The sequence below is a fragment of the Psammomys obesus genome, unplaced genomic scaffold, assembly GCF_907164565.1.
Source record: "Psammomys obesus unplaced genomic scaffold, mPsaObe1.curated_primary_1811, whole genome shotgun sequence".
Classification (NCBI taxonomy): domain Eukaryota; kingdom Metazoa; phylum Chordata; class Mammalia; order Rodentia; family Muridae; genus Psammomys; species Psammomys obesus.
The window spans coordinates 16,653,074-16,676,727 of record NW_026596109.1 but is presented as its reverse complement, the minus strand read 5'-3'; the positions used below and the strand labels follow the sequence as shown (position 1 = coordinate 16,676,727).

At 36.3% G+C, this 23,654-nt stretch overlaps 1 protein-coding gene across 6 annotated transcripts in view; it reads left to right on the top strand.

Annotated features, from left to right (window-relative positions):
- Positions 1 to 23,654, top strand: part of Ccdc88a (coiled-coil domain containing 88A) — a 127,177-nt gene that overhangs the window by 51,811 nt on the left and 51,712 nt on the right. For all 6 annotated transcript variants that reach the window (XM_055628904.1, XM_055628905.1, XM_055628903.1 and 3 more), the window contains exons 6-13: positions 5,827 to 5,910; positions 7,133 to 7,273; positions 11,369 to 11,541; positions 13,167 to 13,248; positions 15,276 to 15,434; positions 17,335 to 17,481; positions 18,176 to 18,320; positions 20,870 to 21,054. In XM_055628904.1, the coding sequence (XP_055484879.1) occupies positions 5,827 to 5,910; positions 7,133 to 7,273; positions 11,369 to 11,541; positions 13,167 to 13,248; positions 15,276 to 15,434; positions 17,335 to 17,481; positions 18,176 to 18,320; positions 20,870 to 21,054 (1,116 nt within the window). The remainder of the gene's footprint in view (positions 1 to 5,826; positions 5,911 to 7,132; positions 7,274 to 11,368; positions 11,542 to 13,166; positions 13,249 to 15,275; positions 15,435 to 17,334; positions 17,482 to 18,175; positions 18,321 to 20,869; positions 21,055 to 23,654) is intronic.

Here is a 23,654-nt window from a genome sequence, read left to right as displayed (position 1 = left end):
GAGAGTCACTTTAGATTTAGGTCTGTTTACTAGTAGGCTAAAGAATACTGGCCTGACTTCCAAATCTACTATACTAGGTTTTCCATTTAATTAAAGAAAAAAACTCTGTGTGTACGTGTACATGAATGTGTTTGTATGAACACATGAACATGCTGTGACACACTTGTGGAATTGAGACAACAGCCTTGCTGAGACAGTATCTCTAGTTGTTTATTTTTTATCTGCTTTATTTTATTTTCAGTTTCTGGGAGTTCTGTCTAGGCCCCCAGTCTTTGTAAGAGGCTAGGTTTGTGGTACACACCACCACACCCAGGGCTCCTGTATCACACTTGCATGGCAGGTGCTTTACCCTTTGTACCATCTCTGAAGCCCACTGCGTTTTTAAAGAGTGAATTATTTCAGTGTACAGTTAGCCTAGCTCTTCCTCCGCACTGGCTATTTTGAAATGCTCAGTTAACTGTTGTCCACCATGGTCCTGCTGTACTGTATATGACATTAGAGTTATCATCCTGGCCATCTATTTGTGTACTTGTATCAGCTAGCAGTCTCCTGTTCTAATCCAACTCACCAGCTTCCTCTTTTTCTTCCCCCCTTCGAGACAAGGTTTCTGTGTGTAGACCAGGCTGGCCTCGAACTTACTGAGATGCGCCTGGCTCTGCTTTCCCATCTTCCTCTTCTTAACATACTTCTAGCTAAGAGGAACTAACCACTGTGGGTGCGCTGCTCGTATATAAATTAAGTCACTGCATTTCTATAATATATTGTATGTGATTGTTTATTTAACAACTAATTAAATATTAAGATAAATATGTTGTTGCTGCTGCTGTTCTAATTCGGTTATCTAATTCGGTTATAATGAAAACATTATCCTTACTCATTTATAGCTACTATATATTGATTGTTACACTAATCAATATAACAAAGTAACTGTATAAATGGTGAGCTTCTCAAGGTAGTGTTAGTGAAGAAACAGTGACTTTCAGGGCTTACAAAAGAGAATGTATATTTCTTTTCTAAACTATACCAGAAAACCATAAGACTGTTGAATTGGGGTACTCTGAATATTAATTTTTACCATTCATAATAACTACCATTTTATGTTCTGATTGGCTAAAGAACTATTCATAAGTCAGTAATTATAGAAGTGTTAAATTAAGAAGTTGGGATTATTGTTCCTGAAAAGCTAGTTTACATATGCTGTGCATACACAGAAAGTTAATTCACAGTTGTTCATTTTTTAAATTTTTTTTGTATAAAATTCTGTTATTTCTCCTTTAAAAAGTAATCTTCTGTTTTCTTATGGAAGTACACATCATTGCTCTCTTTATATAATACTCAGTTATTTTTTAAGTGAATACCTTTAATAACAATGAACTGTGAAATTTTTCTACAACAGTATATTTACAATATTATCTCTGAAAGATAGGTTTGTAAGATAATACATATTTATTTATTTACTTATTTACTTATTACAATTTATTTACTTTGTATCTCAGCTGTAGCCCCCTCCCTCATCTTCTCCTAGTCCCTCTTCTCTCCCTATACCCCTTCCCTAGTCCACTGATAGGGGAGGACCTCCTCCCCTTCTATCTGACCCTAGCCTATCAGGTCTCATCAGGGCTGGCTGCATTATCTTCCTTCCTCTGTGCCTGGTAAGGCTGCACCCCCCCCCCCCATGGGGAGGTGATGAAAAAGCCAGCCAATGAGTTCATGACAGGGACAGCCCCTGCCTCCCTTACTAGGGAACCCACTTGGAAACTAAACAGACTATGGGCTTCCTCTGAATAGGAGGTGTAGGTCCTTTCCATGCATGGTCCTTGGTTGGAGTATCTGTCTCTGCAGGCTCCCCTGGGCTCAGGTTTTTGGCTCCGTTGTTCTCCTTGTGCAGTTCCTGTCCCCTCTAGGTCTTTCTATGTCCCTCTTCTTCCATAAGGTTTCCTGCACTCTACCCAAAGTTTGGCTGTGAGTCTCAGCGTCTGTTTCAATACCCTAGTGGGTAGAGTGTTTAAGAGGCCCCCTGTGGAAGGCTCCTGTCCTGTTCCTTGTCTTTGCCTACTTCTGTTTGCCCTTCTGAGTGAGGTTTCAGCCTCTTCCCTAGGGTCTTCTTTGTTGTTTAGCTTGTTTAGGAATATGGATATTAGTATGTTTATCCTATATTATATGGCTAATATCCACTTACAAGTAAGTATATACCATGTGTGTCTTTCTGCTTCTGAGTTACCTTACTCAGGATGATCTTTTCTGGTTCCCACTGTTTGCCTGCAGATTTCATGATTTCCTTGTTTTTAATAGCTGAGTAGTATTCCATTGTGTAAATGTACTATAATTTCTGTATCCATTCTTCAGTTGAGGGACATCTAGTTGTTTCCAGATTCTGGCTCTTATGAATAACACTGCTATGAACATAGTTGAGCAAATGTTCTTGTTGTATGGTTTAGCATCTTTCAGATATATACCCAGGAGTGGTATAGTTGGATTTTGAATAGCACTATTCCTGATTGTCTGAGAAAGCGCCAGATTGATTTCCAAAGTGGTTGTACAAAGTTACATTACCACCAGCAATGGAGGAGGGTTCCCCTTTCTCCACATCCTCTCCAGCATACATCATCCCTTGAATATTTGATCTTAGCCATTCTGATTGGGTGTAAGGTGGAGTCTCAGGGTCATTTTGATTTGCATTTCCCTGATGACGAAAGACTTTGAGCATTTCTTTAAGCGTTTCTCTGCCATTTGATTATTCCTCTGCTCAGAATTCTCTGTTTAGCTCTGTACCCCATTTTTTAAAAATTATTTTTATTAATTACAGTCTATTCATCCCCCCTGTACCTCCCTCCCTCATCCTCTCCCAATCCCATCCTCCCTCTTCCCCATCCATGTCCCTCTCCCAGTCCACTGATAAGGGAGGTCCTCCTCCCCTTCCCTCAGATCCTAGTCTATCAGGTCTCATCAGGAGTGCCTGCATTGTCTTCTTCAGTGGCCTGGTAAGGCTGCTCCCTCCTCAGGAGGACGTGATCAAAGAGCAGGCCAATCCATTCATGTCAGAGACCGTCTCTGTTGAGATTACTATGGAGGCTACTTGGACACTGAACTGCCATAGGCTACCTCCGTGCAGGAGTTCCAGGTCATCTCCATGAGTGGTCCTTGGCTGGAGTATCAGTTTCAGAAAAGACCCCTGTACCCAGACTTTTAGGATCTGTCGCTGTCATTGTGGAGCTCCTATCCTCTCCAGGTCTTACTATCTCCCACTTCTTTCATAAGATTCCCTGCACTCTGCCCAAAGTTTGCTATGAGTTTCCGCATCTGCCTCGATACCATTCAGGGTAGAGCCTTTCAGAGGCCTTCTGTGGTAGGCTCCTGTCCTGTTTCCTGTTTTCTTCCTCCGATGTCCATCCTCTTGCCTTTCTGAATAGGGATTGGGCATCTTAGCCAGAGTCTTCCTTCCTGATTAGCTTTTTTAAGTGTACAGATTTTAGTATATTTATCCTATTTTATATGTCTAATATCCACTTATGAGTGAGTATATACCCTGTGTGTCTATCTGCTTCTGTGTATCCCATTTTTTAATTAGATTACTTGGTTTGTTGGTGTTTAACTTCTTGAGTTCATTATATATTCTGGATATTAGCCCTCTGTCAGATGTAAGGTTGGTGAAGATCTTTTTCCCGTCTGTAGGTTGTCATTTTGTTCTGATGACAGTGTTTTTTGCTTTACAGAAGTTTCAGTTTCATGAGGTCCCATTTATTGGTTGTTGATCTTAGAGCCTCACAGTTGTTCTTTTTTTTTTTTTTTTAAGCATAACATATGTTGTTTTTCTTTCTTTTTTTTTTTTAATTTTATTTTTTTCTTATCAGTTACATTTTATTAACTCTGTATCCCAGCCGTGTCCCGATCCCTCATTCCCTCCCAGTCCCTCCCTCCCTCCCTCATCTCCACCGTGCCCCTTGCCAAGTCCACTGATAGGGGGGACCTCCTCCCCATTCATCTGATCCTGTTTTATCAGGTATCTTCAGGACTGGCTGCAAAGCTCTCCTCTGTGGCCTAACAGGACTGCTCCTCCCTTGGGGGGTGGGGAGGCCAAAGAGCCAGTCATTGAGTTCCTGTTAGAAACAGTCCTTGTTCCCCTCACTATGGGAAACCAATTGGTTACTGAGCTACCACAGGCTACATCTGAGCAGAGGTTCTAGGTTACATTCATACATGGTCCTTGGTTGAATGTCAGTCTCAGAAAAGACCCTGTGCCCAGATATATTTGATCCTTGTGGAGCTCCTATCCTTTCCTCATCAGACTAACTCCCCTTCTTTCTTATGATTCCCTGTACTCTGCCAAAGGTTTGGTCATGAGTCTTTGCTTTGAAAACACTGCTAGTTAGAGATTTTCAAATGCGCTCAGTAGACTCCTGTCAATGTTCAGTGCGCATCCCATCTGTCTTTCAAAACGAGGATTGATAATCTTACCCCATGTCCGCTCTCTTGATTATCTTTTTTAGGTGTATAGATTTCATTATGTTTATCATATCTTATAGGTCTATATACTCACAGTTGTTCTTACAAGGCCTGATTAATATTTACCAGTCCAAAAAGATTAGTGTTTTAAAGCCTATTGATCTCTATTTTATTCCCTCAAAACTCTTCGATTCCTACTCAAAACTAGGAATTGTGCTTTCCTGGGTAATTTATTTTTAAACATTTTTATGTCATAGCAATAGTTTAATTTTTACTGGGATGTAGAACTCCGGGTGAAAGTAGGGAGTATGTTCAAAAGATTGTATAATGAAGAAATAGAGCATTAGAAACTTAACTAGCTTGAATCAGAGCTTTGTAAGTTTCTTAATGATCAAAGAACTAGTTTTTATTCTCGAGGTCTTATTGTCTTCTCTGGCTCTGTAATTGGTCTGGGAGATGAGCCTTAGCTGGGCACAAGGCAATGCTGTCTATTTTGTATGCACCTCTCATTTGGTAGCTGCAAGAATACAGTTGTATTAGCAGTTGAATTGCAATATAAGAGATGTAGACAGAAGTCGAGGTGATATTTGTTGTTATTTAATCTTTATTGGGGAAAGATTAGGTTTATATTTTATGTTTTTAGTTGAAATAAACTTTTTAACAGTGGACAGTAAGGAATTGCTGCCTCATTCCTATTTGGTTTCATGTGTATTTATACACAGTGTTAAATTTTACCCTTGTTACTTTGTTATAGTAGAAACAAACCAAGTATTTATTGTATTACATTATAAATGTTGACCTGGATCATCAAAGTTAGTTTCTTTTATTAATATTGATAGGATGAATATGAGAGAATAAATTGTAAGCTTGAAGTAAAACTTGCCTAATTTTTTTCCCCCTGAGAAGAAAGGCAGTGTTGTTTGGTGACAGTCAGGGACTGACTGAGCCTTTTGGCAATATTCCGAATCCTGCCACTGACTCACTGTGGTTTTTGGCAAGTAACTTGTTCTCTCTGAAACAAGTTCTTGATTCTTTACTTCTCTGTTTGTAAAGTTAGCATAATAATATCCTGACCTCAGATGCGTTGTGTAATATGTTTCTACTTTAGAACTTTCCAGCATAAATAGTGTAGATTTCTGTTCCTGGCTCTTAAATGTTTCAAAATCATTGTATCTTTATTAGGTAACTATATCTGAGAGGCTGTTTAAATGTAGAACAAAACCCTCACTGTGCTGTTCAGATATCATAAAGCTTGTTGCATATATATGTGTGTGTGTGTGTGTGTGTGTGTGTATGTATGTGTGTGTGTGTACATACATATGTAGCATTTTAAGGACAATACAGAGTCTGAATGGTTCTCTCCCTTCTCCCCATTTATTTCAGTGTCAGAAAAAGGAAGAATTTATTGAAAAGATTCAAGGTTTAGATTTTGATACAAAAGCAGCAGTTGCCGCACATATTCAAGAGGTAACTACCTTTTTTACATTAATGCACTTTTTATGCAGTTTACAGGGTGTTTTTTAATATTATCTCCCTAAGTACTTAGTTACAGGAGAAATAAGAACAATTAAAGATCAAATATAAATTAATCTTTTATATTAATTTTTAGAGATAGATAATTTTTTTTCTGGATGTAAGGTCTGATTTATTTATTTATTTTTCTTTTTTTTAAAATTTTTTATTAATTACACTTTATTCATTTTGTATCCCCCCATAAGCCCCTTCCTCCTCCCTTCCCGATCCCACCCTCCCTCCCCTTTCTGCATGCATGCCACTCCCCAAGTCCACTGATAGGGGAGGTTCTCCTCTCCTTTCTGATCTTAGTCTATCAGTTCTCATCAAAATTGGCTGCATTGTCCTCTACCGTGGCCTGGTAAGGGAGCTCCCTCCTCAGGGGAGGTGATCAAAGAGCAGGCCAATCAGATTATGTCAGAGGCAGTCCCTCTTCCCATTACTATGTAACCCACTTGGAAACTGAACTGCCATGGGCTACATCTGTGCAGGAGTTCTAGGTTATCTCCATGAATAGTCCTTGGTTGGAGTATGAGTCTCTGGGAAGTGAGATAGATAATTTTATAAGTGATTTATTGTATATACGGCACAGTGATTACTATACATTTACTCTCACTTTTGTCTGTGAGGACATGAGAATGTTGAGGAATGAAGTTTGTGTCTTTATTAGGTAGCACAGAATGAATGATGGGGGTAAAGATAAAAAGCTTAGTCTTTATTTTCTCTTAAATGAACGATCATTTTTATTGAGCGTTCATATAAAAACAAATCTGAGTCAAAATACACTGTGTCAGATTTTTTTTACTCTGTCAAATTACTGATATTAATGTAATTTATCAAAATCAACTTTAACAGCTGCCAGTTTCATAAGCCATAAATCTTATATTGTTTTCTAGAATTAGGTTATATATTAAATTTTACATGTTGGGGGAGAATTTTAAAATTGCGAAAATTTTTAAAATATTTTTATTTTATTGGAAATGTTTAAAATATTCCATATACCATCTTTTCTTAGTTAACTTAAAAGTCCAGATGAAAATTTGTTTTAATTTAGTTAAAATATTCAGTTTGTCACCATTAACTTTATCTGCTTTTGTAGTAGAGTTAATGTTGTACTAAAATGAAATCAATATATAAGCACTAACCATTCTTTTTTAATTTTGCTGTCTGTCTGAAGGTGACTCATAATCAGGAAAACGTGTTTGACCTGCAGTGGATGGAGGTGACAGATGTATCTCCAGAAGACATAGAGCCACTCTTAAAAAACATGGCGTCACATCTGAGAAGACTGATAGATGAGAGAGATGAACATTCAGAGGTAGTAAGCTTCTTTCAATTTATAATGGAAGTTTGCCTTCTTTATAAAAGTAACTTTCTAGAATTGATTCCCTGTTTCTTAGGATTAGGTAATAAACTATAGTCATCCTTTGGTGTCTGTGAGGTATGTTGGCTGTAGGACCTTCTTAAGATACTAAAATCTATCTTAGCACTCAGGTCTAAGCACAAGCAGATCTCTGAGTTCAGGGCTAGCTTGATCTAAAAAGTGTGTTCCAGACAGCCAGGGATACACGGAGAAACCCTATCTTAAAAAGCTTAAATAGAAAGAAGGAAGGAAAGAAAGAGAGAAAGAAAAAAGGGAAAGAGAAAGAATGAAAAAGAAACTACAACCATGAATCCTCAAAGTCTCTCGTGAAAAAAAAAAAAAAAAAGAAAGAAAAGGTATCCCAGGCATAGGGTGCAAGCACGCAGGAAGCAGAGGCAGGCAGACCTCTGTGAGTTCAAGGCCAGCTTGGTCTACAAGGATAGTTCCAGGAAAGCCAGAGCTACACAAAGAAACCCTGTCCCAAAATCAAAAACAAACAAACAAAAGGTATGGTGTTCACATATAATCCTACAAATATCTTATATGTGTTAAATCATCTTTTAATTACCTATAATAATGATAATTATGTAAAGAATACACAAATAGTTGTTCTGCTGTACATTACTTAGGGAGCAGTGACAAGAAAAATCTGTGCCGTATAAACACAGGAGTTTTTCTGTCTTATTCCATCCACACTTCGTTTAGTTTGCTGATGTGAAACTACTATGCCTTTCTTTTGTTGTTGTTATTATTGTGTTTGTATGTGTATTTGTGAGTAACACAGCAATTAGAAAGGAAATAAAACAGCCTCAGATTTCTAAAAAGCAAATTATAGTTAGTTTTTTTCTTTCTTTTTTCATTATTATTATTCTGATTTTATTCCTGTGTATTTTTCAAGTCACCGCCATGACTTTGGCAATAGTGCAGAAGTGTGAAACTGGATATATACTTGATGTAAGTGGAAAACTCATTGCCATGAAACCCAAGAATTTACTAAATTTCTTGGTTGTGTTGCCCATTTGACCCCATGTTGGTTGGGGAAGTCACAGGCAGTTAGGGAGTCAGTACCAAACAACCCTTTTAGTCTTGTTCTTTAAAATTATTATAAAAGGTCTTATGTACCCCAGGTTGATCTGAAAGTTAGTATGTATCTAAGGTTGAAGATGTTTGTGTAGGAATCAAATGTTTGTTAAATATTATCTCCTAGGTATTGTAACTAAAATCAGGAAATGTTAACAAAATTAAAGATAATGAAGACAACAGAAAAACGAACAAAAAAAGTTGACTCTGTAGAACCTTTGCCCACTCTTAGAGCATTCGTCCACTATGGAAGATAATGACATTGTCCAAAAAGACAAGGAACTTGAGATGTGCTTCTGTGTGGGAGGACAGTTGTGTGTCATTCACCTTCAAAAGTAACAAGGAAGGAATTTTGTCTTTTTTTATAGAAGAAGCTGTGTGCATACCTTTGAAGAACAAGGAGGAAAATATAAGAACGATATTGAAAACACCAAAATGATGAATGTTTTCAGTGGAAAATGTGTAATAATGAAGCAGCTAACTAGGTGATTAGTTAGAGAAGAGTAATTTGTTGAGAAGCAATAACAGCAGTTTTCTGTTTGAAGCTTAAACAGAGGAAAGGAAATAATTTACAAAGTTTTTCTGGGGCAGTTTGCCCCAAAATATAATTAAGCAAAAGGATCACTGCATAGTATGGAGAGCTTCAGTGAAAACAGGTCGTAAGATCTAGTACCAAGTAATTCTTTGTTTTTGTCTTCAAGTTTTGTCACTTTAGAACTGGAATCAAGAAGTTAGACATGATGGTATACACCTGTAATCTCAGAACTACAGTTAGAAGTAGGAAGTTCAGGAGTTCAAAGCCAGCCTTGACTACAGACCAAGTTTCAGACCAACCTGGCCTACATAAAACCCTGCCTGAATACAAACAAAGAAGAAAACCAGAAAAAAAAAATGGCTATAGTCAGACTTGAATTATATTTTGTGAAAATGTATAAAAAGCAAATTTATGTTAGTATTTTTACAAAACACATTTAAAATGCATACATCAACTTGAAATTTAGTTGATATTGCACCCATCATTGGTTGTATGACCTTGGTTTACATTAGTCTATATAGGCCTCAGTTTCTTTAGTCTAAAGTAGGTAGACCTTTATTGAAAATCATAGTGTTGGATGAGATTATTAAGGAGAAAAGTGTAAGTCATTGTCAGACAGTAAAAATGAAAGTTTAAAATTAAACATGTAAAAGTACACTTAAGAAGGTTGACTGTAGTTTCAGATAGAGTAAGAACTCTACAGTAGTTAAAAAATAATCTCTTACATTGGCCAAAGGAGGCAGTTGAGTGATAAAAAGAATCATTCAAGGTTAGGCATCGTCACATAAGAGCAGTAATAGTAAAAGAAGCATACTACAAAAGAGCTGGTTTCTGCACTAAAGAAACTTCACTCTGTTGACTAAGCCAAGGACATGGAGCTATAGAGAGACAGAGGACTGGATTGGTGCTCTCTCAAGTTCATGAAAGTGGTAGCTGCAAACCGGAAGACAGAGATGCTGAAATACTTCCCAAGGATAAAGAAATGAATTCTGGTGCATGGTTAAAACAAAACAAAAAAATGGAGCTAGAGAAATGGCTCAGTATTCAAGAGGACTTGTTGCTCTTGTGGAAGACCCTGTCTTCAATCTCATCACCCATATGGTGGTTCACACCATCCATAATTCCAAGCTCCAAGGATCCAATGCCATGTTCTGACTTCCATGGGCACTAGGCATGCATATGGTACACATACATTCAAGCAAAACACATAAAATGACATGAACAAATGTTTAAAAAATTAAGTAAAAATTAGGGAAGTTAGCTATGTAATGGTCTCAAAGTAGTAATGCCACCCAATCTATCTGGGTGGACAGTTAAAATTGCTTTGCAACACAGGTCCATTTGCCTGAGAAAGTTTAAAGTAAAACAAACAAATGGTTTAGAATAAAATAATTTACCAGAAAAGAAAAGAAAAATTAGAAGAATGGAGCAACATGGTTGTACAAAATATAGATTGGCTACATACTTACTCCATAAAGCAGAGATTTAGGAAAATGAAAAGGTCTGTGCCCCACTGAGGGTCTGGAAAAAGGAACTGGGGAAGCTTTTGAGATGAGAAGTAATATAGAACAGGGAACACAAGGTACAAAATGAACAGCTAGTGTGTAGTCTCAACATTACTGTTACCTAGTTGTGTAAGCATATAATCTTTGTGCCTCAGTCATCTGCCCTTCAGAAAAAAAAAAGAGATTAACCTCTAAGGTCTTATGGTCTACTGATTGCTTTCACTAAGATTACAAAGTTGTAAAACAATATTGTCTAATTCAGCAGTGATGTCAAGATCATGTTCCCAGACTGTCCAGTATCATAACAACTAAAGACTTAAAACAGCTCATGCGACTAAAGAACTGAATTTTGAGCTGTTTAAATTTTTATTAAATAACCACTTGTGTTACTGGCTGTCATAATTGGATAGCTAGACAAATCATTCTTTGGCTTTCTTTCCTGTGTCGACATGTCTTTTATGCCATTCCAACAGTTATCTAATTATTTTGTCATAACTGATTTATATGAAAAAATCTGGGGAGAGAAAAAAAGCATTAACGTATTTTAATGTTATTTGTGAAGTAACTCACACATGAACTGTTGAATAAAACTTAAAATGACAGCTAATTTGACAAAGTTAAAATGATGTTTTTGTTACTGTTGTTCTCTTGTTTATTTTGGAGATAGGGACTTACCATGTAGCCCTGGCTGACCCAAAACTCACTAGGTAGACCAGGCTAGTCTCAAACTCAAATTGATCCACCTGAAACTGTTTCTGTCTCCCAAGTGCTGGGATAAAGGGCTTGCACCACCACGCCTGGCAAAGTTGAGATGCTTTTGATCAATGAGTTGTTTTATTTTATAGAATACCCAGTGATTAGGGTTGCTGTGTGTAGGTTACTGATGTTGAGAACACTAAAACTGATTCTGTTTACCCCTTTAATTCTCAGACTATTGTAGAACTCTCTGAAGAGCGAGATGGGCTTCATTTTCTACCCCATGCCTCTTCATCTGCACAATCACCCTGTGGTTCCCCAGGCATGAAGCGAACAGAAAGTAGACAACATCTCTCAGTAGAGCTGGCTGATGCTAAGGCTAAGATCCGAAGACTTCGGCAGGAATTGTAAGTCTCTGATTCTCAATATTCATTGAAATAATGTGTTCACGAAGATAACCTTAGCAGTAGTTTAAGTTTGACAAAAGGCCACGTGCCCTCTGTTGTTAACCTAAGTCAGACTTTTTATTAGTGTTTGTCAAAATGAGAAAAATTAGCTTATAATCCCAATACTCAAGAAATATAAGCAGGAGAATACATCATTCATGGGCATCCTCAGACACAAAGTAAGTCGGAGCTTAGCTTAGGCTATGTGAAACCCTGTGTCAATAATAATAGGAATAATGACAAGGTTGTTTTCAAAGACTGAATTCTTGGCATAAAATGTTACAAAAATAATTTTATATGTATCATCTACATTAAGTCATTAAAATGCCAGTCATCTGCTTATTAAAATATTCAGAGTTTATTAGCACTGATAAAATTTTACTTACTTAGTTATCAAAGCTCATTGCAGAAAATCCAGTATAAATTTCACATATTCAGTCTTGGGTGAAGCACAAGTAAAAGCATGACCATCTTTGCTGAAGATTTTGAATTTTGTTCTTTAAAGAGAACAAAGTATTTTTGATTTATGGCTTTTCTCTTTTTTAAATTCGTTTTCTTGGAATTTGAGCTTTAGAATGTATGTTTTAAATTTAAATACACAGTTTAGTAATTACATTTGTTTATTGATTATTTAAAGTAACTTAAAAGTGAATTGGATATGCAAGGTAGAAAAAGCATTAAATAGTCTGTAGGAAATTTTGAAAACAAAAAATACAGCTTTCATTTGTGGATGTCTGCATTATTATGTGTCTATTGAAGTGAACACGCCCAGGATATTCTATAAACAGCTGCACTAGGAAAATTAGGGAAGAGATTGCTGTTATTAGTCTGACTGACAGCTAATGGATAGCCTAAACAGTGAACACTAGTTCTTCCCATATAATTTAGTCCAATCTTCTCTAGTCTTTAGATGAAGCATGCAATTAGAATTACAGTGATGGCTGTGAATTCATTTAACATTTTGCATTATATTAGAATTTAATTTTCAAATAGAATTTACTTGGCCTTGGAATATATTAAAAATTCAAACAACCTTGAGAAGATTGACAAAAATTGGTTTCATATGTAATGATTTGAAAATTAAGTGGAAAATTTTTAAGTAAGTGAAGAATCCAGATGCATGCAGCAAGTATTTTCAGTAATGAGCATTTCATTAAATTCCACATAATATCTTTAAAAATGTCTTCTTTCATGTCTGTCTTAAGATGGTCTGTAAGAAGGCTTTCTTTTGTTTTGATGGGGACAGATATTTCCTGAAGTGGATTACCTGCAAAAATCTTGATTAAAAAAAAAAAGTCTAGGTTGCTTTATATCTAATGGAAACTATAAAATAAATAATTAAGATATGCTTTGTATTGACTATTATATGCTTTTTATGGGTAAACCCAAATAATATGATTTATTTTGATTTATAGAGTAATAATATAATTTCTGATTAGATAGATAATTAATTTTTATGAATTAAACTGTTTATGCCATGGGATGCTGAGCCATCTGCAGCTCTCACCTGTTCGTATTAATATGTTGTGATTACAGATTCTCTAAGTAGTATGTTATTCTTTAATAAATATCTTCTTGCTTTTAAGGGAAGAAAAGACTGAACAGTTACTGGACTGTAAACAAGAACTCGAGCAAATAGAAATGGAATTGAAGAGGCTGCAACAAGAGGTTTTTGCCTATACTTTTTCTGTTGGAGCCTGAAGTAGTTGAAAATTGATTTTTTTTGCCTGTAATTTATAACTTTGACCTCAGTACTTTAAGCCTCACCCAGTTACCTCATATATTTGTGTAAAATCAGGTGACTTTTGGTGCCTTTATCAAAATGCAGAGCCAAAGCTGGAATTCAAGGTCCCACTATTCAAACGTCTCCAAGTTTCAAAGTAGTTATTCTGAACTGGGGCAATTTCTAGGTCTTGTTTTGCCGAGTTATGTGAGCACCTCTGTATACTGTGAACTGAGCTGTTTATGGGTCTGATTACACTAGGTTGTGTATACCAAAATGTTTTTATGTATTGGGCTTTTTTTCATCTTGAGCCAAAAATATGCATGTATTAAAATGTCATAGCATGCCCAGCAGTGGTGGTACAAGCCTTTAATCCCAGTACCTGGGGAGGCAGAGGCAGGCTGATTTCTGTGATTTCCAGGATGACCAGAGCTACACAGAGAAAAATTCTGTCTCAAAAATACAAACAAATAAAAAAACTAAAATATCATAGTAAAGTCTATTATTTTATAATTAATTCATAATACATTTATAATATAATACAATATACAATACAATATAATACAATATAATATTGTATTATATAATATATAATTATTACATTGTATTATTATGTAATAATACAATATAATACAATAATATAATACATTTATAATACATAATTAATTTATAATTAATGTATGTTAATGTTACAGACTAGTAACAGCAGTTTTTACTGTCTTTCTCCCTTCCTTTCTCCTCCCTCCCTCCCTCCCTCCCTCCCTCCCTCCCTCCCTCCTTCCTTCCTTCCTTCCTTCCCTTCTCTTTTTAAAAATTCACTTCTTTTGGGGCTGGAGAGATGACTCAGTGGTTAAGAGCACTGGCTGCTCTTTTGAAGGACCAGGTTCAATGGCCAGTATCCACATGGCCACTAACAACTGTCTGTAACTCCATTTTCAGGGTATTTGACATACATACAGGCAAAACACCAATGCAAATAACGTGAAAATAAATCTTTTTTTTTTTTTTTAAAGAATTCACTTCTTTTACTCACTGGCTTGTTTTTCATTTGGGTATCCAAGCCATAAATGCCAAGGACTGGAGTAAGGCTGGACATTTCTGTCTTTCCCTTAACTATCTTAGCCTGCCATGTTGAATGTCAGAAACTATATGCAAGATCATAAATTCAGACCATTCGGATGAATGAGCCAGGAAATGATAATTTTTATTTTAATGTGCTCTGGCTCTTATTCCACTTTTTATTAACAGAGGTGTCTGTGTGTATGTGTGTGTGTGGAGTGTATGCATGTGTGTTTGTGAGTGTGTGTGTCTGTACGTCTTTGTGTCTGGTGTGTGTGGTAGGTCACATATAAATAAAAACATTTCTCTCAAATAGTGATTTACTTTAATTATATCACTTAGCTCTTCTGTATATTTATTATCTTGTATTTTAAAGCTAAACTTTTTAAAAAATTACTATTTTGTGTGCCTGGGTATTTTGCCTGCATGTATGTCCACGTACCGCATGAGTGCAGTGCCTCCAGAGGCCAGAAGAAGGTGACAGATCCCCTGGAACTGGAGTTATACATGATTTTTAGCCACCATGTTGGTGGTAGGAATCAAAACAGGTTCTCTGGAAGAGCAGGTAGTACTCTTAACAGCTCTTAGCCATTTCTAAAGTTAACTTTTAAACGTAAATTTAATTGTGAATAAATATTGTAGTTAACTTAATTTGCAATGTTTTTAAAAATTGCTAATGGAGAACATTATGTAAAAATTGTATATAAACATATTTAAAACCCTTTTATTTTTGATTCAAGAAAAAGGTTTAGTATGTCCTCAGCTTTCAAGAAACAGTTATTATTTATATACAATACAATCTCCGTTAAAATACATGATTTATTACTTTTTGTTAAGTTAATGAAGTTGTCTGAACAAACAGTGGTTAAACGGGAACGTTTATATTCAAGGCATTATTTTTATTTATATTTAGAACATGAATTTGCTTTCGGATGCTCGATCTGCTAGAATGTACCGAGATGAATTGGATGCGCTTCGAGAGAAGGCAATTAGGGTTGATAAGCTGGAAAGTGAACTCAGCAGATACAAAGAGAGACTACATGATATTGAATTTTATAAGGCAAGAGTTGAGGTATGTTGCATAGTTATTCATAGTTTTTCTTAAAGTGTCAAAATTTTCAAAATGCATTTTATAAAGAAGAGGAATTGAATCTAGAGGTAACATTAAATTCTTTGAGTTATTTATTTTAAATATCTTCACACATTATGAGGCTTAATGAGTCCTTCAGAGCACTTCAACCTTGTATCCATTTAGGATTATAGCCGTGGAAGACTTTTGAAGAGTGCATCTTACAGCCAATGTTCTTATATCTAAAAGTCATTTCAAACTTGCCCCCAGAAAGAATGGAGATTATTTTTTCTGATTTTTATTTTATTGACATTAGGATGTTGAGATCATGAAAGGGTACATATATATAAATTAAGCAGGAAAAAAAAAAAAACTTTTGTGTTTCAGTTTGACAGTCCTGACATCTTTTCCTCATTTCTGTTAACTTCCTTATTTCCAGTAAGCATAAGAAATTTTTGTTCCGTTTCAGTATAAGAGTGAGAAGAGTATGTGGTGTGGAAAAAAAATCCAGGAAAGAGTAGGTCAGATGCCTTGGTGGGTTAAAGACACCTGCTACCAAGCCTCATGCCTAGAATTTGATTCCTAGGATCTACATGATGAAAAGCAAGAACCAGCCACTTCAGATTGTCCTCTGAGCTCCTTGTTGGTGCTATAGAATGTGCCCATATACATACACAAAGAAACACATAAATAAATAACTTGAACATGAGAAAATAGAACATTTAGCCTCAACTTTACTAGTAAATGAAACTGCAAGTTTCTAAGATAAAATATACAGAGATGTAGTCATATATAATATTCCTATTATATCTGTCATGAATACAATTGTTTTAAAGCATGGTAACCTGTAACCCCAGCTCAGGGGGCTCTGTGTTAAGGTCACTGTTTTGAGAGCATTCTCAAATCTGTAGTGAAATTCTGTCTCAAAACTCAACAGAACAATATATTTTCTCTAGACTTTATAAACAACAGACATTATTTAGCAAGATGACAGTTGTGATTGCTTCCAAATTATATAAAAGGATTTTCTTAAATTATTTATTTGACATTTACCATGCGGACTCAGGATAAAGCTCAGTTGGATATCTTGCTACACATGCATAAGGACCTGTGTTCTAGTTCCTAGACAAGAAAATTTGAAAAAGTGCAGAGGTGCATGCCTTTAATGCCTTCTGCACTGTAGAAGCAGAAGCAGGTGAATTCTGTGAGTTTAAGGCCAGCCTGGTGTACATAGTGAATTCTAGACCAGCCAGGCTACATAGAAAGACACTCGCAAGAAAAGAAGAAAAAACAAAGAAAAGAATCTGAAAGATTGCAGCAGATCATTTAGGCTCCCAGCACAATGAGAGGTAGAGACAAGAAGGATCACAAGTTTCTAGACAGCCTGGGCTTATTGGCTATTTAAGAAGACTCTGCCTCAGACTAAGTATAAATTAAATTGGCAGAGTCCTGTCTCATCGTTTATGAGAGTTTTGTCTTGGCTTTTTATTATGAAAACCTAAAACAAGTCACTTTCAAGTTATTGCTTTTTAGAGGTAAATTTTAGGTCTATTTCAGTCGACGTAAGTATTAATTCTATGGAGTTTTTTTTTTTTTTTTTTTAATCTTTTAACCCTGTGACCCATTTAAATGTGTTTTATCAGTTCCCTGTGAAGTAACAGAGGCTTACATACTTTAAATGCATAATATATTTCACTCTGGAACAAGGAGTAGAAGGTGAGAGAGGTACCCCCCCAAAAAAAATCAATTGTATAGTACTGAGTAGCTGTACTCTTGCATGAGACTATTGATAGGAGCGCCATAATGTGTTTATTTGTGATAATGAAATTTATCTTGTAAGCTTTAAAAAATACATTAGCACATTTCTAATTTGTTTTTAAAAGCCTATTTGAAATGTTTATAGGAATTAAAAGAAGATAATCAAGTTTTATTAGAAACAAAAACCATGTTGGAAGATCAACTAGAAGGAACTCGAGCTCGTTCTGACAAATTGCATGAATTAGAAAAAGAGAACTTACAACTCAAAGCTAAATTGCATGATATGGAAATGGTAAGTTTTATGGAATCAATTTTCCTAGTTTCTAAGGAAGAATTCCATGATTCAGCTAAATTCCCTATAATGACAAGGATGGCTAGAATCTTTAATAAGGCTTTAATATAGATGAGAAAGCTAAATATTTTTTTAGTTATAGATGGATATTAATATTAATTTTTGCCTTTAAAAACAGTAAATCTGTGTTATAAGCATTTTTTTAATGCAAAAATACTACAGTGATCTGGTAAAATTTAGCAGTGGCCATAATTATTTTGTTAGATGACTAAAATAATACAGTGAGTGTGAAGGAACATTCTCATTTTGTTCTTAAAGATTATTTTAAAAGACCACATATTCAAGAATATATAGGCAGCACAAATTGAACGTGATTGGCCAAAAAACAAAAAGCAGGACATAGATTTGGATGTGTGGGTAATGAAGAGGAGACTTGGGAGGAGTGAAAACAATCTAAAACCATGTTGTGCAGAATTCACAATGACCTAAATATTTTATAAGATCATTTTAAAAGGATATTAATACCTGATCAGTAATCATCAGGGGTGATTACAATAACTAAGTATTGCCTTCAATGTGAAAATGTTAAGGAACTAAAAACTTTGGTTTAAAACACGTAAAAATAAATGGGTAATGGGTGGAAATTACACTATTTAATCTTAGCTTTCTTTCCCCACTCTGTATAATTGAAAAGGAGCGAGATATGGATAGAAAGAAGATTGAAGAATTAATGGAAGAAAATATGACTTTGGAAATGGCACAGAAACAAAGTATGGATGAATCATTACACCTTGGCTGGGAGCTGGAACAGATATCCAGAACTAGTGAACTTGCTGAAGGTAGTCTCAATTTTGTTTCATTTAAGTAGGTTAATAAATGAAGTTATGTTTATATTTTTCCATATATTATTTCCATATATACGTTCCCACAAGGCAACCAGTGATCTCCAAAATTATTATCTCACAGAGTAATATCTTGTGTTTCCTTTTTTGATTCTGGTTTTTACTTTTGTGTATATGCATACGTGTGTGTGTGTGTGTGTGTGTGTGTGTGTGTGTGTGTGTGTGTGTGTAATTTTTTTTTTGAGACAGGGTTTCTCTGGGTAGCCTTGGCTGTCCTGGACTTGCTTTGTGGACCAGGCTGGCCTTGAACTCACAGAGGTCCTCCTGCCTCTGCCTCCTGAGTGCTGGAACTAGAGGCGTGTGCCACCATAGCCAGTACTATTCTGTATCTTTTTTTTTTCTTCTTTTTCTCACTATATCTTAAAACTCTATTTTAACTTGTTCTAGGAAAAGGAGCTTTTTAAAAACCTGGATTCCCCACTCTTTTCTGTTTAACATTGTATCACATATTCAATTATAGCTTTATTTAGTATGTAATTTAAATTATTACACAAAAGACAACGTCTGGCTTTTTAGAAGTATATAGTGAGCAGTCTTGCTTAGTCTACAGCAAAACTTCAGTTTTGTGAATTTGTTGATAGGTTTAGCTGCTAGGTTAAAAAATATTTCAAATTACTATTACAAGAGCTGGAACACTAATTTATTGGTTTCTGAGAACTATAGTCATCCATTAAGTAAAAGAGTTATTTGGTCTATATGTTCTTTACTCTGACCACATATTATCCTTTAGAATCTTGTTACTAGGTTTTTGACTCAACAATGCTGTAGGACTAGAGTTACAGCTTTTGATAGAATATTCACTCAACAAGTGCAAGTTGGGGGAAAGGAATAACATAATAATTTATAAGACAAAGCGGGATTTGCAAAATGATGATATAATAGATCTCTTAAATATTTCAGTACCCTCAGATTATTCACTTAAAATTTTTTTTCACCCAAAATGTAAAAGGTGATATATTTCCAGAAATATTTTTTAACCTTTCACAGTTATCATTTTGAACAATGTATCCTGTAAGTTTACAGTTAAATTCAAGTCATATTGTTTCTTTGAGTCAGGGCCTCATAAAGCCCAGGCTAGTTAGGCTCGCCAAGTTCAGTGAGTATATCCTTGAAATTCTTGACCATATTGCCTTTACCTATCAACTGCTGGAATTAACAATGTGTGTCACCATGACCACAGTAAATAATATTTTTGAGAAAATAAAAGTATTGTAGACTAACCCATCAATTTGAGGATCTAGTAGGACTTTAAAATCTGGATCTAGTAAATTTGCAATAAAAAGTACCAATGTGTTAATCTAAAACAAATACTATTCTTTCTTTCCTTCTTTGAATAATGCGATTATTTACTATACCCAATTTTGATCAATATTTAAATGTGATAGGGGCATATACTTTTGCAGTGATATCGATGACGATGCACAGCTGAGAAAGAGGGGCATGGAAGACTTTAGTGACAACTTCTGCCTCCACCCCAACTCCCACCTCAAAAAAATAGTAACAGCCTGGACAAGAAGCCGTCAGAGAGAACTGTTAAGAACTGTGATAGGATGTTGGTTTGCTGCTTTCCACAGTAGAGGGAAGCCAGCAGGGATGTGGGAGGGGAGGGACTCAGCTCCATCTTGGGGACAGGCCACTAAGAGTTTAACCACACCTAGTGATATATACACTAACTGAACTTTTGTTTTGTTTTTTTGTTTGTTTGTTGCAGGGCAGGTAACAGGTTGAGGGGAGGACAGGGAAGGACTGGGAAGTAAATGTGATAGGAGTGTATGATGTGAAATCCACAAAGGATCAATAAAAATAGTGGGAAACTAAAAATAAGTGTTACGTTAAAGGTGCTTTATCATGACAAAAAAGACCAGACCTTGATTTCTGTTCCTAAGCTAAGTAGTGACTTCTTTTTTTAGAAGAATATGAGCAGTGTATTATGATCTTCAGACCGTTTATAAGGGTTCTTCAGCTTCCTTTTAATATTTGAAGTTATTTCAGAAATTGAAGATATGCCTTTTATTTTGAGTTAGAATGATCTTGTAAAATGCAGGACAATAGTTGTAATTTATCAAATAACCTAACATTCATCAACATGGCAGTTACCAAGTAATTGCTCATGGAACTAGAACTCTAGTCTATTGAGTCTAAATTGTGTATGTTAGAAGCTCAAGACTTAACTTTGTTTCACTTAGTTTTTTAATTGTATCTATCTCAGATAACTTAATTTTTTATAAAGTTAAAGATCAGGTATCTTGGTACATTAGAAGTCAATATTTCTAATATTAAAAAGTAATAATAGAGCCTTTCGAGGTGGCGCAAGCCTGTAATCCCAGCACTCAGGGAGGCTGAGGCAGGCGGATCTCTGTAAGTTTAAGGCCAGCCTGGTCTACAAAGCGAGTCTAGGACAGCCAAGGCTATACAGAGAAACCCTGTCTTGAAAAAACAAAAACAAGTAACAATAGTTTTTCTAGTGAAAGTTTTCAATATTTCAGCACCACAGAAATCTTTGGGGCATGAGGTAAATGAGTTAACATCAAGTAAGTTATTAAAGTTGGAGATGGAAAACCAGAGTTTAACAAAAACTGTAGAAGAACTTCGGAGTACTATGGACTCTGCAGAAGGCAGCACTTCCAGAATCCTAAAGATTGAAAAAGAAAACCAGAGACTGAATAAAAAGGTAAACTAAAATTTAATCTTTACTGTAATGTTAAATGTTAGTATAAATAAATAACATTTGTTTTTTCCATTTGTAATGTGTTCTTAATAGTGTTTAAGCTCTTTTTCAAATAGTCTGGATTTTTTAAAACATGTATATATGTATGTATGTAAGTATTTACTTACTGTATATGAGTGCTCTATCTGCTTGTACACCTGCATGTCAGAAGACAGCATCAGATTCCAGTACAGATGGTTGTGAGCCAGCTACCATGTGGTTGTTGGGAATTGAACTCAGGACCTTTGGGAGAGCAGACAGTCTTCTCTTTTTATTTTTATCTTTATTTTTTTTTCACAATTTATTCATTATATATCCCAATTGAAGCCCCCTCTCTCAACTACTCCCAGTCTCACCCTCCCTCCCTCTTCTCCCATCCCCTTCCCTTAGTCCACTGGAAGGGGTCATTCTCCACTATTGCCACCTGCCCATAGCTTGTTACGTCTCATCAGGATCCTCTTTCTTGGTGGCCCAGTAAGGCTGTATCATCAGGAGCAAGTGATCAAAGAGCAGTCAAGTGAGTTCATGATAGATGCAGCCCTTGCTCCCGTCACTCAGAGATTCACATGGAGACAGCTACCAGTTGGCCACATGTAAGCAGAGAGTCTAGGTCCTCTCCATACATAGTCCTTCTTTGATATATCAGTCTCTGCAGGACCTCCTGGGCTCAGATCTCGTCCCTTTCATGTCCTTCTATTTCACCCATTTCTTCCTCCGTAAGACTCGCTGCACTCTGCCCAAAGTTTGCCCATGAGTCTAAGTATCTGGTTTGATCCCCTGTTGGGTGAATCCTTTCAGAGGACCCTCTATTGTAGGCTCTCATCTGGTTTCCTCTCTTCCACCGCTTCTAATATCTATCCTGTTTGCCATTCTGAATAAGATTTAAGCATCCTCCCTAGGGTCCTCCTTGTTGTTTAGCTTCTTTAGGTCTGTAGATGGCTGTCCTATTTTATACGTCTAATATCTGCTTATAAGTGAGTATGCACCATGCCTGTCTTTCTGCTTCTGGGATACCTCACTTGGGATGATCTCTTCTAGTTCCATCCATTAGCCTGCAAGTTTTATGATTTCCTTGTTTTTAAAAGCTGAGTAGTATTTCATTGTATAGATGTACCACAATTTCTGTATCCATTCCTTCGCTGAGGAACATCTAGGTTGTTTCCAGATTCTGGCTATTACAAATAAAGCTGCTATGAACATAGGTGAGCAAATGTCCTTATTGAATGGTGGGGCATCTTTTGGGCATATGCCCAGGAGTCAGTGTTCTTAACTACTGAGCTGTCTCTCCAGACCCGTAAATATTCTTAAGTGAATGATGGAACCAAACCCCCTGACTGTCATTCGGTTCAGTAATACTGAACATAATTTTGGGCTACTCAGTGATAGAGCAGTTGGCTGGTATGTGGAGGGTTTCTTGGTTCAATTAGGCCTCCTGTTCAGATGTAGACCATAGGCAGCTCAGTCTCCGAGTGAGTCTCCTAGCAAGAGGAGCAGGGGCTGTCTCTGACATGAACTCAGTGGCCAGCTCTTTGATCACCTCCCCCTGGGGTGTACAGCCTTGCCAGACCACGGAGGAAGATGATAAAGCCAGTCCCGATGAGACCTGGATAGGCTAGGGTCAAATAGAAGGGGAGGAGGACCTCCCCTATCAGTGGACTAGGGGAGGGACATAAGGGAGAGGGAGGTAAGATGGGACTGAGAGAAGAGAGAGGAGGCTACAGTGGGGATTAAGTCATTAAGTTGTAATAAGTAAAAACATGAGTACAAACTTGATGGGCATGATAGTACATGCCTTTAATCTCATCCCTTGGGAGGCAGAGGCAGACAGCTCTCTAGGAGTTGGAGAACTGTCGTGGCTACACAGAGAAAAAGCTTATTTTGGGAGGTGGGAGTAAACAAACAAGCAAACAACTAAATAAGAAAGACAGACTTGTTGCTGACCTTATTTCATTATTCCTGTTTTCTCCTTATGGCCTTGGGATTTCAACAACCAAACATTAGAATATAAATCACCAAAAAGTAAGGAGTTTGTAGAAAACAAAAACAGTGACATCATACCAAAAATTAACTTTTTAAAGATTTTATTATTTTTATTTTATGTAAGTGGTGTTTTGCCTGCATGTATATCTGTGTAGGACATGTGTGTAGTGTCTGGAGAGGCTGGAAGAGGACATCAGATCCTCTGGAACTGGAGTTAGAGACAGTTGTGAGCCTCCACATGGGTGCTAAACCTCAATTCTTGTCTTCTACAGGAGCAGTCGTGCTCTCAGTAGCCTAACCATGTCTCCAGGCCCCTCACTCACACAGATTAACTTTCTGTTGTCGGAAACAAGTCTGACGGTGCTAATGTCAACGCTCAGTAGGAGCTCCACCATCAACTGCTATATTACTAAAGTATTTAATTTAGTATAGAAGTCCCCCTCTTTCTTTTCCTAGCACATTTTCTGTTGACAGAATTAGGTTATATAGTAATTGTCCACAATCTAGATTTTTTTGATTGCTTCAATTGTTATGTTACTTAGCTTGTTCTTTGGTTTTCAGTATTTCTTTCTTTATAAGCTTAA